Source organism: Martes martes, assembly GCF_963455335.1.
Source record: "Martes martes genome assembly, chromosome: 11".
Classification (NCBI taxonomy): Eukaryota; Metazoa; Chordata; class Mammalia; order Carnivora; family Mustelidae; genus Martes; species Martes martes.
In genome coordinates this window covers 23749361-23763262 of record NC_137899.1, presented here as the reverse complement: position 1 = coordinate 23763262, position 13902 = coordinate 23749361, and the positions used below count along the sequence as shown (strand labels likewise).

At 38.0% G+C, this 13902-nt stretch overlaps 1 protein-coding gene across 1 annotated transcript in view; it reads right to left on the bottom strand.

Moving 5' to 3' along the window:
* Positions 1-13902, bottom strand: part of RELN (reelin) — a gene marked incomplete at its 5' end in the record, with an annotated part of 495436 nt that overhangs the window by 25992 nt on the left and 455542 nt on the right. Inside the window, 8 exons of the mRNA XM_080818970.1 lie at positions 543-718; positions 1310-1552; positions 2835-2941; positions 3093-3268; positions 5765-5942; positions 8111-8325; positions 9370-9524; positions 12338-12594. Of these exons, the coding sequence (XP_080675096.1) occupies positions 543-718; positions 1310-1552; positions 2835-2941; positions 3093-3268; positions 5765-5942; positions 8111-8325; positions 9370-9524; positions 12338-12594 (1507 nt within the window). The remainder of the gene's footprint in view (positions 1-542; positions 719-1309; positions 1553-2834; positions 2942-3092; positions 3269-5764; positions 5943-8110; positions 8326-9369; positions 9525-12337; positions 12595-13902) is intronic.

Sequence of the window (13902 nt, the reverse complement as noted above, 5' to 3'; positions counted from 1 at the left end):
CAGGGTCCTGGGATCGAGCCCCATATCGGGCTCTCTGCTCTGCAGGGAGACTGCTTCCTCCTCTCTCTCTACCTGCCTCTCTGCCTGCTTGTGATCTCTCTGTCAAATAAATAAATAAAACCTTTAAAAAAATAGACATGATGGAGAAGGATAGAAAGTGGCTTAATATATGAAATCAGTGTAAAGTAAGAGATACAGAAACTGCATGTGTGTGACAGAGAAAGAGAGAGAAAGGAAAAAAGGCAGAGTAGGCAGGGGTACCTCCATAAGCTTTTCATTTCCAGGGTTTGGGAAACTGAACTCAAGGTTATGTATATGAAATGCAATATAGTTACATTACTTGCCATGTCCCAACAAACTAATTGATTTTATCCGTGCTCAAATAATCCTATCTGATAAAGGCCTTTGCTAAAGATTACTTCTTTTATTCATAAGATAAAGTCTCTTTTAATGAATGAAATCAGTCATTTCCTTAGAGTTGTTCGAATAAGCATTCTCCCCATCCTCTACCCCCAATGTCTGGAGGAGCGACTTTCCCTTACTTTAAACTGCATCATATATCCTGGTTGTATAATGAGTTCTCTGGAGGAGAGAGCGTTGTGAGTCTTGTCCTTTTTCTTATTCGGCCAGTAGAGGTGGAAGGATGGATTGCCACAGAATCCTGCTGTTCTTACTGCATTAGGGTAAAAACTCCAGTTTTCTTCATGGGAAGTACCTTCTGTTAAGGGAAATTGAAAGCAATGTGGCATGTTACTCTCGTGAACTGATTGTTTTTTTTTGTTGTTGTTGAAATACTTCAACATCTATGCTCTGTTTTGCTTACCCTTTAAGAATGATTTCTATGTAAAAAAAAAAAAGAATGATTTCTATGTAATTGGTATAATATATAAATCCAAGGTGATCAATAAAATTTAGAAGATATCATAAAATGCTCACGTAATGATTAACCAAGTTAAAAAATGTAACTGCTAGTTTGGTTGACTTGTACCATTATGAAATTTTTGACACACTCTTAAAACAATGCAATGTGCATCTCTGTGGTGCAGAAATTCCTAAAGAAACTGAAATTATTTTGGATATTGAAATTTCAAATTATATTTAGAACTAGACATTTTGTCTTTAGCAGAACTTATTAAATTCTCAGTTGACAACTCAACAAACAGTTAATATTGAAGATTTATAAACCACTGGGTAAAAGAATAGCTAACATTTGTTGAGCAGTGACTATGTGCTAGGTACTTTCTGAATGTTTTTCATGTGGTAACCCATCTGAAGACATAAGCAGGCAAAAGGCTCAAAAAATCCTTACCATCATCGAAAGTGTCGACCAGTTGGCTAGGATTGATTTCTGCTCCTCCAATCAGTATGTTGTCTAGTGCCCACTGTGCACGCTCCACTCCAGACACCACGAGTCCATTGCTGATCACAAAAGGCTGCCACCATCGAAGTCGAGTTGTGTTGGTGAGGGCGTCCTCAGGAAGAAGTATGTAGTCGTGTCTAACAGAGATGTATTTCTGGTAATCCATCTCATGGAGCAAAGTCCAAGTAATTCCTATAGTAACAAATAGACCAACGTAGTAACACATCTGGAAAAAACTCTCCAAAACAACAGTAGACTGCAGCTGTTATAAGCTTCCCAAAGAAATCTCCAACCAGGAAACAAGAATTGATTTCATTGACTTTAATAGAAATGTTCACTACTGTTTCAAAAACCAGGCTGATGGTATGAGGGGAAGAGTAGTTAGAAATATTTGGCCAAAAATAAAAACACTGAAATAAAAATTACGTATTTTCCGCTCCTAACATTTTGTTCTAGATTGCTATGTGTATTCTTTTTCATAAATAATGAGATACATCCATGTTTTGCATGTTTCTGGACAGGAACTCCTAGGAATTTAACATTTTATTTATTTATTTTTAATGTATTTTTAAAAAAGATTTTATTTATTTATTTGACAGATAGAGATCAAAGTAGGCAGAGAGGCAGGCAGAGAGAAAGAGAGGAGGAAGCAGGCTCCCTGCTGAGCAGAGAGCCCAATGTGGGGCTCGATCCCAGGACCCTGGGATCATGACCCAAGCCGAAGGCAGAGACTTTAACCCCCTGAGCCACCCAGGCGCCACAGAATTTAACATTTTAATGTAGCTATTTTAAATCTAGGCAATTTTTATTTCATTGGACTGATAAGTTTCCCTCTTATCAATTGATAAGACTGTAGGTGGGATGTTTAAATTACTTAAGGAAGCACCTTTGAATACCCTAAAATACTCTGAGTTCATCAATATCTCTGCTAGTCAGTCAAGTGATACCTATCTGCTAAAATTCATTTTCTAAGGACTTCCATGGTATTCTTGGTCTGGTTTTAGGTACTTCAAAATAATACAACTGAATTTTATTAAAATATTCTTTGAAAGACTCATGAATTCAGACTGTCTTCTTTCACAATAAAGTCTTCTTCTAGATTTATTGTTATTTATTGCTCACACAAAAGTTTTAAAAATGTTTTTAAAATGATCTTACTTGGAAACCATATCAAATTTATTTCCAAATTGTATCATTTATAATCAAACTTCAGTTACACAGATTTTTTCTTTATTCATAAAGTGTGGAGCTTATTTTTTAGTGTGATTTCTCTCTTATCCCCTTGCGGGTAGATTCTGTGAAACACATAGGTCTCATGTATGGAAGCGTAATGTGACTAAGATCTGCAGCTTTCTCTGTGATTTTCGCTATTCTCACTGCAAAGGCAGCAAAAATTTGCAGAAACTTTACTGAGGGGCACTGGATGTCAACTGGGAATCTGCTCCAAGGTGTGGCTTTCACCCCTGAAACGTGCCTCCATCGGTGGAGTAGTCCAACAGCACGCCTTCCTTCCGGCAGATGGGCCGATGGCAGGAGGTCATGTTGTTCTCACTCCCGATGCGCCCCCAATATTGCAGGAATCTGAATGCAAACACATATTATGACCCATCAGAACAGTGAATTAGAAGAAGTGGTCTACTCAAGTCCTGGATAACAACTTCTCCCGTAAGTGCATTCCTTCCTTTGGGGCCAACTTGTGATGCTGTGATAAAAATAACAAAAAACGACTCACTTGGCCCCTCTAAGGTCCAGATCTTGAGTAATAGCTTGTCTCACGGTGGATCCCCCAAAATAGAGCGCAGTGTCCTCAGCAAGAATTCCACACTCTGTACAAGTACTTCCACCTTCTAAGGACATCCATAAATCAGGCTTGATTTCTTCACTGTCAAAGCGTTCCTTCAGGAAAGTCTGGGAAAAAAACAAGTGGTTAAAGGCAAAAATTTCAGATAATAACTGTGGAATAATTTAGACAACATAGTTTCATCTTGGACTTAAAAAAAATAGGGCCAATTTCAAATGCTTTTCCAAGGATATTAAAAAAAACCCTGATATTTCTCTACAATGTTCTTTTTAATCATATATTATGATCATTTACAGTGATTAAATAATGTTTAGTCATTGGAATTTTAAGTCTAGAAAGAATCATAAAATAAAACAACTGCAAGTTGGCTATAGTAACACTCCTATTTGTGAAGTTACTTAAGCATTTATTCTCCAAATATATATATCTACTTATATTGTATATAAAAGTACAGTTGTAATTTATTATATGAAACATGCACAAAAAATGAAAATGTAAAGGAATAAGATAAAATAAAATGGATGTTCAAGCACTTTTTTCCCCTAACATTTTTCAATGGATTGTTCTGTTTTCTCCCAGGAGTGTGTGCCCCCTACCTTGGAGACTGCTTTAAGCAACCAGGACCCTCTAGCTTCTGGGACAGTGTGAACTTGGAAGGTCTATATGGTTAGACAGGGATATTTGAAACCAAAGTTTTTTGTATGAATCAAAAAAAAAAATCAACTTTGGAAGTCAAGTTTTACATATTTATCAGGGTCAAGATTCAGGATGATGATGAGAAATACTCAAAATCTGGAATATTTTCCCTAGGTCTCCAGTTTATCTTAACTGAGAATGACCAACAATCAGGAATAGTCTATTTTCCAAAGAGAGTAGATAAATAAAATATTAGGGCTTGTTACGGCTACATTTTATGTGAAATTATTTCATCCCCTCACATCGTAGTAAACATCTTGATTTTTCTATTCATTTTGACCATGGTACCTTCATTTTGTCCATAGTAGTTTTGCACCGTGTTGAGGTATAATTCTTCCGTTTTTTGTTTTATAAATGACAGAAATGATGTATCATGAAAACAATTTGTCACAGTTGCAATTGCAGTAACTGTATAGAGAAAAACTGTACTTTTTCGTTTCTTTCAATGAGTTGTCCAGTTGGTGTCTTACTGTGTAGTTAAAATGATTTAAATGGACTCTCTTCAAACTCAGAACATAATCCTCTTTATAGTTAAGGACATGTAGTCACGTGTCAGACTTACCTTACTGATGTGAGCAAATAAATGTAATAACTTTTTTTTTAAAGTAGGCTCCAATGCAGGGCTTGAACTCACAACCCTGAGATCAAGACCTGAACTGAGATCAAGAGTTGGATGCTTAACCAACTGAACTAACCAGGCACCCCACCCCAGCAAATAAATGCAATTTTAAAAATGGAGGTTTACATGTAAAAACACAAGAGTCAGAAGACATGCACTGTTAACCATGTAAACTCTCATTAGAAAGGTCTGATTGGAGTTCATAATATAGACTTGTATAATTTCTTATCCAACTGAGGAATATTAATAAAATGTGAATGCTCATGAAAGAAACTAGACTTTTTTTTAGTTAATTCATTATCTAGGGCTAGGTTTCTCATATTATAATCTCATTTGATAACAAATAGACCAACAGCTTCAGAAACAAGTGAGCATTGCTCCAATGTTATTTTTTTAACTTATTAATTCTGAAGTTGTTGGTGTCTTACAGAAAAAAAAAATGACAGAACAGGTTTGGTTTACATCATTTGCCACTTACATGCTTGATTTCAGCCATTTGTACTTTTATGGCTTAATCGCTTTTCTGTTATTGCAATGACGAATGCACTATATTTGTTCACAGACACAGAATGTATATATGGCAACTGTGTTGGGCAACTGTATTTACTTTGCACAGTAAATAATGACATAATAGCTAAAGTTTCCAAGAATGACTTCTCTATTCTTAATACACAGCCACGTTTCAGCAGTGGTCATCAGAGCCCTGAATTTTCTGAACAAAAATTCAGGTAATGATAATAGTGTAATAACGTTGGATGGTGACATAATGGGTACTACACTTATCACGGTGAGCACCGAGTAATGGACAGTATTATCCAATCGCTGCGATGCATACCTGAGACTAAAATCGCACTGTATGTCAATTATAATTCAATTAAAAAATGCAGGTACTGTTTAGTCATTTTTGCAAATTTGTTTCTTTGTGATAATGAATCTAGGTTATTTGCTTCATAACATCAGCATCTTCCTTCAAACAGTCCATCTACAGAAAATGTGAAGAAGACTTAATATTGATTTCAAACTAAGAGTCTGCTTTAAAAAAGCAGAGTATTTATGTTCTTTAATTGATACAGTCTGGTTAATTTTATGAACTGATAAATTGTACCAGACTCGATCCTAATATTCTAGGCTCTAAGAAACCTAAGACATATTCTTTAGTTGCCATCCAAAGGATTTACTTACTGGGGCCCCCGAAGAATGCTGTCAAGAAGTATTAGTCTCACAGAATGTCTCTTCAGGCATGACCTGTAGTGTGGGTAAACGCTTCTTTTGGGGACTTTAACATTACCTTTAGAGTGTGAGTCAAGTAGCAATTGGGCCCAGAGTATCCCGGATCACAGATGCACTGCTCCTTTAAGCAATCGCCATGGCCTCTACAGTTGTCCAAGCATCCAGGGCCCAGGTAGAAATTATCGATTGCCCACTGCATATCTGAGTACTTCTGATAGAACCTCAATCTTACTGGACTATAGACAACACACAAAAAAAGGAGTGAGAACCAATGTTAACTTGATTCAGGTCCAGTTTCCTATGTGTACATTCAGTGCTCAAGAGAAAAAAAAATATTTAAGACGATCCCAGCAGGATGAAATAGGTTAATAAAAAATGTTTTCTGACCACCATTAGCTATATCTAGTAGAGGAATATTAAAGTCAGTTTCATTTAAATTTTATGCTCTGTGAGCGAACTTGGAAAACAAAATGAAAATGCAGTGGAATCTCTATTTCAAGCAGTAGGAATATTTTAAAATGCGAAACTGTAACTATCGTAAACGAAGCTGGTTACGAGCTGGAGTCCAGGGGCTGTGTTGTCCTTTAGACCCATTAAGTACCATTTCTGAAACTGTACAGGAGGCGAGTGACTCCTTTGATAGACACCTGTCAGCAGGCACACAGTCCTCAAGTGGTCAGGGAACAGCAACTTCTGAACCCCCAGAGATAACCAATATTCTCAGAACAACTCTGCTAATTAGAAAACAATTCTGAAAGGGTTTTTTAAAAGGGCAATTTCCCCGAGATTTTGATTTCATCTTTGCTCTTCTCTGTTTTCTGGGGAAAATACAAGCCTCGTAATTAACCCTATACAAAAATAAGCTGCACTGTCTTGGTGTAAGAGTTCAAAGGGCACGAGGACACTCTCTGGGGTGATGTCAATGTTCTGTATCTTGGTTTATGGGGTGGTCACACGGGTTACACGATGGTAAGGACTCATTGTGCTGAACAATTAAGATGTGTGCATCTTAACGAACATAAGTTATATCTCATTATAAAAAGAGAGAGGGAGAATGGGACGGGTAAAATGAAGCAATGACCTTATCGTGGTCCCCCAGCATCCATTCACCCCAGGTGAGTCATGCGAGTAACAGAACTTCTCTAGCCCATTGGCTGAGTCAGGGATGGGCTTTCCTGAGCTAATTTGTACCAATGGGATGCAAGGAGGTAGTTGCTCTGGTTCTGAAAGAAATCCAACTCTATTTCTCTTCCTTTCTCTTACCAACCTTATGTAGGTAAGGATGCATTCTGCCTCAGTTTTCTCAAAGCTATCTATGTTCGTGAGGACTGAGTGTGACACCAATGTGGGGACAGTGCAGCAAGAGTCAGAGTCAAAGAGGAAGAAGTAACAACGTCCTTGAGGACATTTTTGAGCTTGTGAATCAACCCATGTTAGAGTTCACTTATCTTTGTCTTTTCATTAGAGCTATAATACGTTTCATTTTTAATTGAGTCCACTTGGATTGGGTTTTCTGTTACCTGCAGCGGAAAGTATCCTGATCTAATTTCCCAGCATGTTAATTGACGAAGCCCTTCAGATTTGTTGCAGGGGAAGAGCGAGTGATCATGTAGTTAATGATATTTATGGCAGACTGGAAAAGCCAAGTGCAAGCACCTTATTTAAAGGTTCTATATGCTCTGATCATATATCATAATTCTGTTTCATAAAAAGATTTTGCATTTAGCCAGTCTCTACAATTCACATGATAGAGGTGTGCCTGTCATTTTCTCTAGTGTATCTCCACCCCCCCGCCCCATTTTATAGTTAAAGGGAAATCTTTTGGAATTGCTTTAAATTAACTTAGCTACAGACTTCTCAGGGAATGGTTGAATCATCTGGGCTCACCACTGCTCCAGGCTAATGACGTTTCACTGCGGGGGCAATAACGTAATGCTTTGGTAAGAGAAAAATGAAATCTACAAACCACACTTGCAAAGACAGCATGAAAAATTACAATTTGTACAAACATCATGACAAGTTAGGATTTGCTCCTGGTTCCATCTATGGAGTGACAAGGCAGTAATATGGAAAGCATGTGATGCATGGTGGGCCATAGCCTACAAGATTCATGAGGAAGCATACACCTTTTGATGTGGTTCTAAGACTATCACTATTGGTCTGTCCCCATGTTCAGGGATTAAAGCATGGGAAATGGCAGGGCCTGCCAAGGCCCAAGTCTGAGGATTAAAACTTGAGGTCTCTTCAAGGTAGCTCATCATGGAGGTCATCAATTAAAGAACCTTTAGAGTTGGGGGTAAGAGAGCATTATTACCCACAATTACATAAAATCTCAGGCTCAACAGGTGTCCCTAATGAACTTCTGGATGCTTGGAACAAGGCTTTATTTTGATTTTCTACTTACTTCCCCACTAAGCTTTCAGGAAGTGGGTAGGTGATCCTTTTCCACCCTTTGGTTGGAAAGAATACAGATGGCTGAGAAACACTTCCAGAACATTTGGGGTCTGCAGGTAAGCACTGAGGGACCAGATAATTCCAGCTCACACCGAAGTCAGTAGAATACTGCACATGAATTTGATTCTGGGCAACTTTTTCAGATACTTTACATCCAACGGAGATCTAATACACAGAAAAGAAAGATTGTCAAATGATTAAAAATGTATTACATGTTTCTGCTCTAAGGACCTGGCAACAAGAAAGTTTCTGATCACTTGATAGATGCTACAACCACATCCATCCTGTATTTCCAGGTTCATTATCTGTTCTGCTGATGGACAGGTGAGGTGAGGTGGTTGCCCAAGGTGACAAATTATAGAAAGTGCCAAATATATTGTGCAGGGACTTTGGAGAGAAGCTGAAAGCTGTGCTTCTGCCATGGCTGGCCGATTGCCGTGGAAGGCCTGGGCCCACTCTCACAAATTGTTGTTTGTTGTGCTAATGGTCTGGCACTACCATCTGGCAGAATACTCGATCAAGAAGGATTGCTATCAGCTTTTCCAAGTTTACTATTTTGTTGTACAATTTATGACTCTCCATAAATCACTTTCAACTACAAGTAAGATGCAATGAAGTGATAACAGAAGGTACTTCTAATAAGGCACAATACCCTTTGTTGACGCAGAGAGATACACCGTTAATACGGTGGAGTGACATAGATAATAACTGGTTGACATAAAACAAATTGGCTGACATAAAATCTTGGCCAAAACTGACGTTAGCATTAATGCTAATCATGCCTTTGTTTTCTAGAATTTTCTTTCTCTAGAAACATTAAAATGCTCTTGTTAAAAAAAAAGAGTTATTATAACCATAATAGCTTTAAGCTTCTCTTAAAGGAAGAAATTGGCTAACTCATAATGATTATGGGAACTGGAATCAATATCCTACATTTTTATTGTCACTATTTTGCTCTATCAGTATTTAATCCTGAGGAGAAACACATTTATGAGAGTTTTATCTTGGCATAGTTCAGAAGTAAAATCATCTTAATCACTTTTAATTATTAAGTTAAATATAGTTGAGGTGGACATTACTGAAACATAACATTTTATTTTTCAAAGTAGAGGTTAAGTCAGTGAAATGTATGGTCTTTATCTGTATAAATTGTTTTTTCATATTTATATTGCTAGTGGATGGTTATTTATGTAACCATAACATTTTCACCTTGAACTGCATGATCCAGCCTTCCGTGGGAGTCAGGTCATGGGTCACTGCGTACACTTCTCTTCCATCATGGCTGCCGCAAATCATGACGCCATCAGGGGAGTCACAGAATCTTTCCACCGTGCAATCATCATGGAATAGCCAATGCTCATTCACTTAAATGAACAAAAATTTTATTTGTTTTACTTTATGACAAATTCATAGCAAAATTACGTGAAGCCATTTTTCACTCTATGCAAGATTATTTTCAGTAGAAATCTCTCTTACATTACATACAATCCACAGGCAAAACACTAATAGAAACATACCATTTTAGGAACATGGATACCAGGAGGTTGAGATATACCTACTATCCAATGTTGGTAAGTCTACATTTAGGAAAAAAGTGTATTGTATATGTTATAAATGAAAAGCAAAGGGATATGTATACCAATTTTATTTATTTACTTAATTTTTAGTAATCTATACACCCAGTGTGGGGCTCGAGCTTATGACTCCAAGATCAAGAATCACATGCTCTCCTACTGAGCCCACAGGTGTCCCTATATAAATTCTTTTTTTTTTTTAAAGATTTTATTTAACTATTTGACAGAGAGAAAGATTACAAGTAGGCAGAGAGGCAGGCAGAGGAGGGGGGAAGCAGGCTCCCTGCTGAGTAGAGAGCCCGACGCAGGACTCGATCCCAGGACCCTGGGATCATTACCTGAGCCGAAGGAAGAGGCCCAACCCACTGAGCAGCCCAGGTGCCTACAAATTCTTTTCTGATAGATATTTAACTTGTAGGGAGGATTTAAAGGACAAAGAGTTGTTAGTAATATAATAGGGAAGTAAGTTAACTGTTTCTACTGAAATACTCAGAGTGTCATCTGCATAATTAAATAAATTATAATATTCAAACTCGTAGAACCAGAGAGTAGAACAGCAGTTACTAGGGGTTGAGGAGAGGAAGAAATGTCAGTCAAAGGGCATGTGTAAAGTTTCAGGAATACAGGGCAGTAAGTTCTGGAGACCTACTGTGCGACAGAGGGCCTATAGTTACCCACACTGTATTGTATATTTAAAAATTTGCTAAGAAGGTTAAAAAAAGGTGGGGGGGTGCCTGTGTGAAGAAGCTTTAAGGAGGTGATTGATCAATTTATGACCTTGATTGTGGTGATGGTCTCTTGGGTGTATATCTCCAAACTCATCAAGTTGTAGACATTAATATCAACAGCTTTTTGTATGTCAATTATACCTCAACTAAGTGACTAAAAACAGGCTTGTAAGAGTCAAAGGAAAATGTAGGCAACAAGACTATGACCTGATTAGTGCAGAGTATGTCCTATCGTCTCTCCTCCTATTTCTCAATCACACACAAGTACACATCTACACACACACACACATCACCCACAATGTCCTTTCTTTTCTGAGACAGGTGTCTTTAACATTATGATTTTATTCCAGAAAGTTTAGGAATGGAACATATCCGTAAGTTGCATCTAATTCACGATATACTCTGATTTTATAGGTCTCTTCCTCTGAAAGTTTCCTGGTTAGCTCTAGCATTTACAATGGCGATGAACTGGTATAATCAGAGGCTTGGGGCCACTGTGTGAGTCACAGGGTCGTATGGCATCAGAGGAGTCAGAGGAGAGACCAAATAATGCCACTGAAACTCAGCCTTCACCTGTGCTGTTTCCTTTGGAGTTCATCTGAGCATTAACCAATGTCACAGAACAAGCAGTTTATGTCTGGGTTCAGATGGCTAACACAATGCTATTGCCATTACCCACTAATTTTCGTTCCATATCCCATCCTGATTCATGGGATTTGGAACTAGATTTAATCCTGCATCTAGTACTCAAGATTCAAGGTGCACAGAAACTTGAATTCCATTGAGAATACCCTGCACCCGTTTATTCTGGGGCGCACGTTTTATGTTAGAACTCTGAATCCTGATGAAAGCAGGTTTCATTAATCAACTCCCTCATCAATGCCTTCTGAAATATCAGAAACTACTTCTGTAAGCAGATTGCACAGCGTCTAGAAAACCAGTGTTGCAATTCTCCAATCGTACATCACGAGTCAAACCTAAAGTAAACCCCCGTATTTTAGGTACTTGAAAAAATAATCTGTATTTGCTTGTATTCACACAGAGGCAGTGCTTCAATTATTCTCTGACCAGGAACTCACTTATATAAATCTTTACACAGGGCAAAGATAAATTAATAATTTAGCCAAGGTCTGAACCAGGTCTGTGTAAGTCAATCTTCTTAATAACCTTCTTCAGAGAACGATTTTCAGATAACTCTTTCAGATAACACTTGCAGTATTGGTAGGAGCTGTATAATTCAACATCACGGCTTTGCCTGAGGATACCATGTTTTATGTAGTATAACCAAGGACGTGGCATGACAAAGCCACAAACTTGACATAAGACACCACTTTAAAAAAAGAGACCAGATTTTCAGTTAAGTGAAACAAAGACAAGACATTAAAAATGATCATGGCATGTAGAGATCTTTTCTGGTTCAGCAGGATTACTGCTCTACTTCTAGAGAGAATGAAGAGTAACCAGCAAGAACTTTAGACGTTCTCGTAAACATGAAATGCCATCCCAAAGGCACCCAACATGTAGCAAAACAAGACACTTGTCTTTGGGTATTAAAACAAATGACCAGGAAATGTTGGCTTTCTACCCAAAGGAGAAAATATAGGAAGCACAGAAATAAAGACTCTCTTAAAAAAAAAGAAAAGGGATTATTATAGAATGCTATTTATTAAAACATTCTTGCTGCTTGAATGAAAGAAAAGATGTAGTCACAACATAAACCAGGAAGTTTGAGAGAAACAAAAGGGTGAAAGCATTTTCATGGTCTCTATTCCATTTGAGAACCTGTAAGAGGCACCACATTCTGCTTTTTTGAAAAGATACAAATCTACACTACATTTCTGCTGGATTTTTATTTAGCATTAGGGAAAAATGTACCTGCAGTTTTATCCTCCATAAACATGTCGAAGGCAATTCTCCCAACAGGGCCAGCATCTGCGGGGGAGCGCTCGTGCTGGGGTACGGGGGCGCTGCTGAAAGTGTCCAGCATGACGGTCCTCTGGTCGGCAGAGCCCGAGATGAGGACGTTGTCGATGGCCCAATCATTCTGATCCAGGCCGTCGTGTCTTGGCTGCCACCAGCGGAAGCGAGTAGCAATCTCTTTAGCATCAGGAGGGAGAAGGATATTCACAAATCTGTGAGAAAATGATGGGGGTGGGGGTGGGGGGATCATGTCAATGTCTCTTGAGTCAAAGATTTACAACAAGAGATAAGATGTTACAAGTCACGTGGTGGGTGGGGGAGGGCATGAGATAAAATTTAAAAATTTTTAAATTTAATTAAAAAAATTAAAAATTTTATTTTAGTTTAAAATATAAAATTTTTAATTTTTAAAAACCATGATAAACTGGCTTGAGTTTATGAAGGTTCAGGAGTCCCTAAATTGGGGAAACAGAATGTGAACAAATTCAAGAATTGTGGAACTACCTACTTATTCTAACTGTCCCTGGCAGGCCTTAAAGGGACTTTACAATTTTCCGCTTGCCCAGGGCATCTCTGAATCTGTAAGCCTAGGGATATGCACTTTGGTAGACATAAGCCAAGACTAACTTTTTTTTTTCTCTCTCCTACGGATTGGTTTCATCTCTTCCTTTCCCTGGCACCTCGATTTCATTCTACTTCCATGAGTAGCAGCAATTTGCTTAGAATTTAGACATTGGATTGTGGCAGGACATCTGGGCTCTCAGCTTGAGGGTGCCAGGTTTTCGTAATTATTTTATCAGTTGCCTGTAGTTTGACATTGACTTTGTCTTTATGTTTTATTGAAAACACTATACTAAATACGCCGAGTAAGAACCATGGGCTAAGAAAGAAGCCCAGCATGCTGTCCCCAACCCAGTCACGAAGAACAGACATAGACAAATCTGACTCCATGCTCCAATATGAGTCATAACCAGCTAGACATGCAGTCTAAAATACCCCTTCATCGAAATTATGCATTTAAAGCTCAAGAAGGTATCAAACCCTTTTGAACTTGTATTCACAGCCATGAAGTTGGCTGGGGAAAATAACTTCCTGTGGTTTAACCTCCTTTGCATAAATTCCTATTTTTTAAATCTATGCTAATCTACTTTCCTTTACTTTTAAAGGCTGCCTCTTAGTATTAGTGTTCCAAGACCTAGCCAGTAAGCCCAAATTCATCCTGTGGAGAACCCTTAAGTTGAGCATGTTTGTGGTGGCCCCTTTAGTTTTTGTCTTTCACACTGAAGAGCGTTCACTATTTTAGTTTTATTTACATAGTATCTCCTTGTTGATTTTATTTTTCCTTCCTCTTTTCTCTTTTATGTCTTTCTTGAGGTACAGAGATCAGAAGAGTAGGCCATATTCCAGATGGGGACCAATCGAGACCCATTCAAATCAAGGATGCTTTTGGTTGGATTTTCAGTACTTGAATTTTAAATACTTTTTGAACTATGTCCATCATTTTGTGTATCCCAATACCA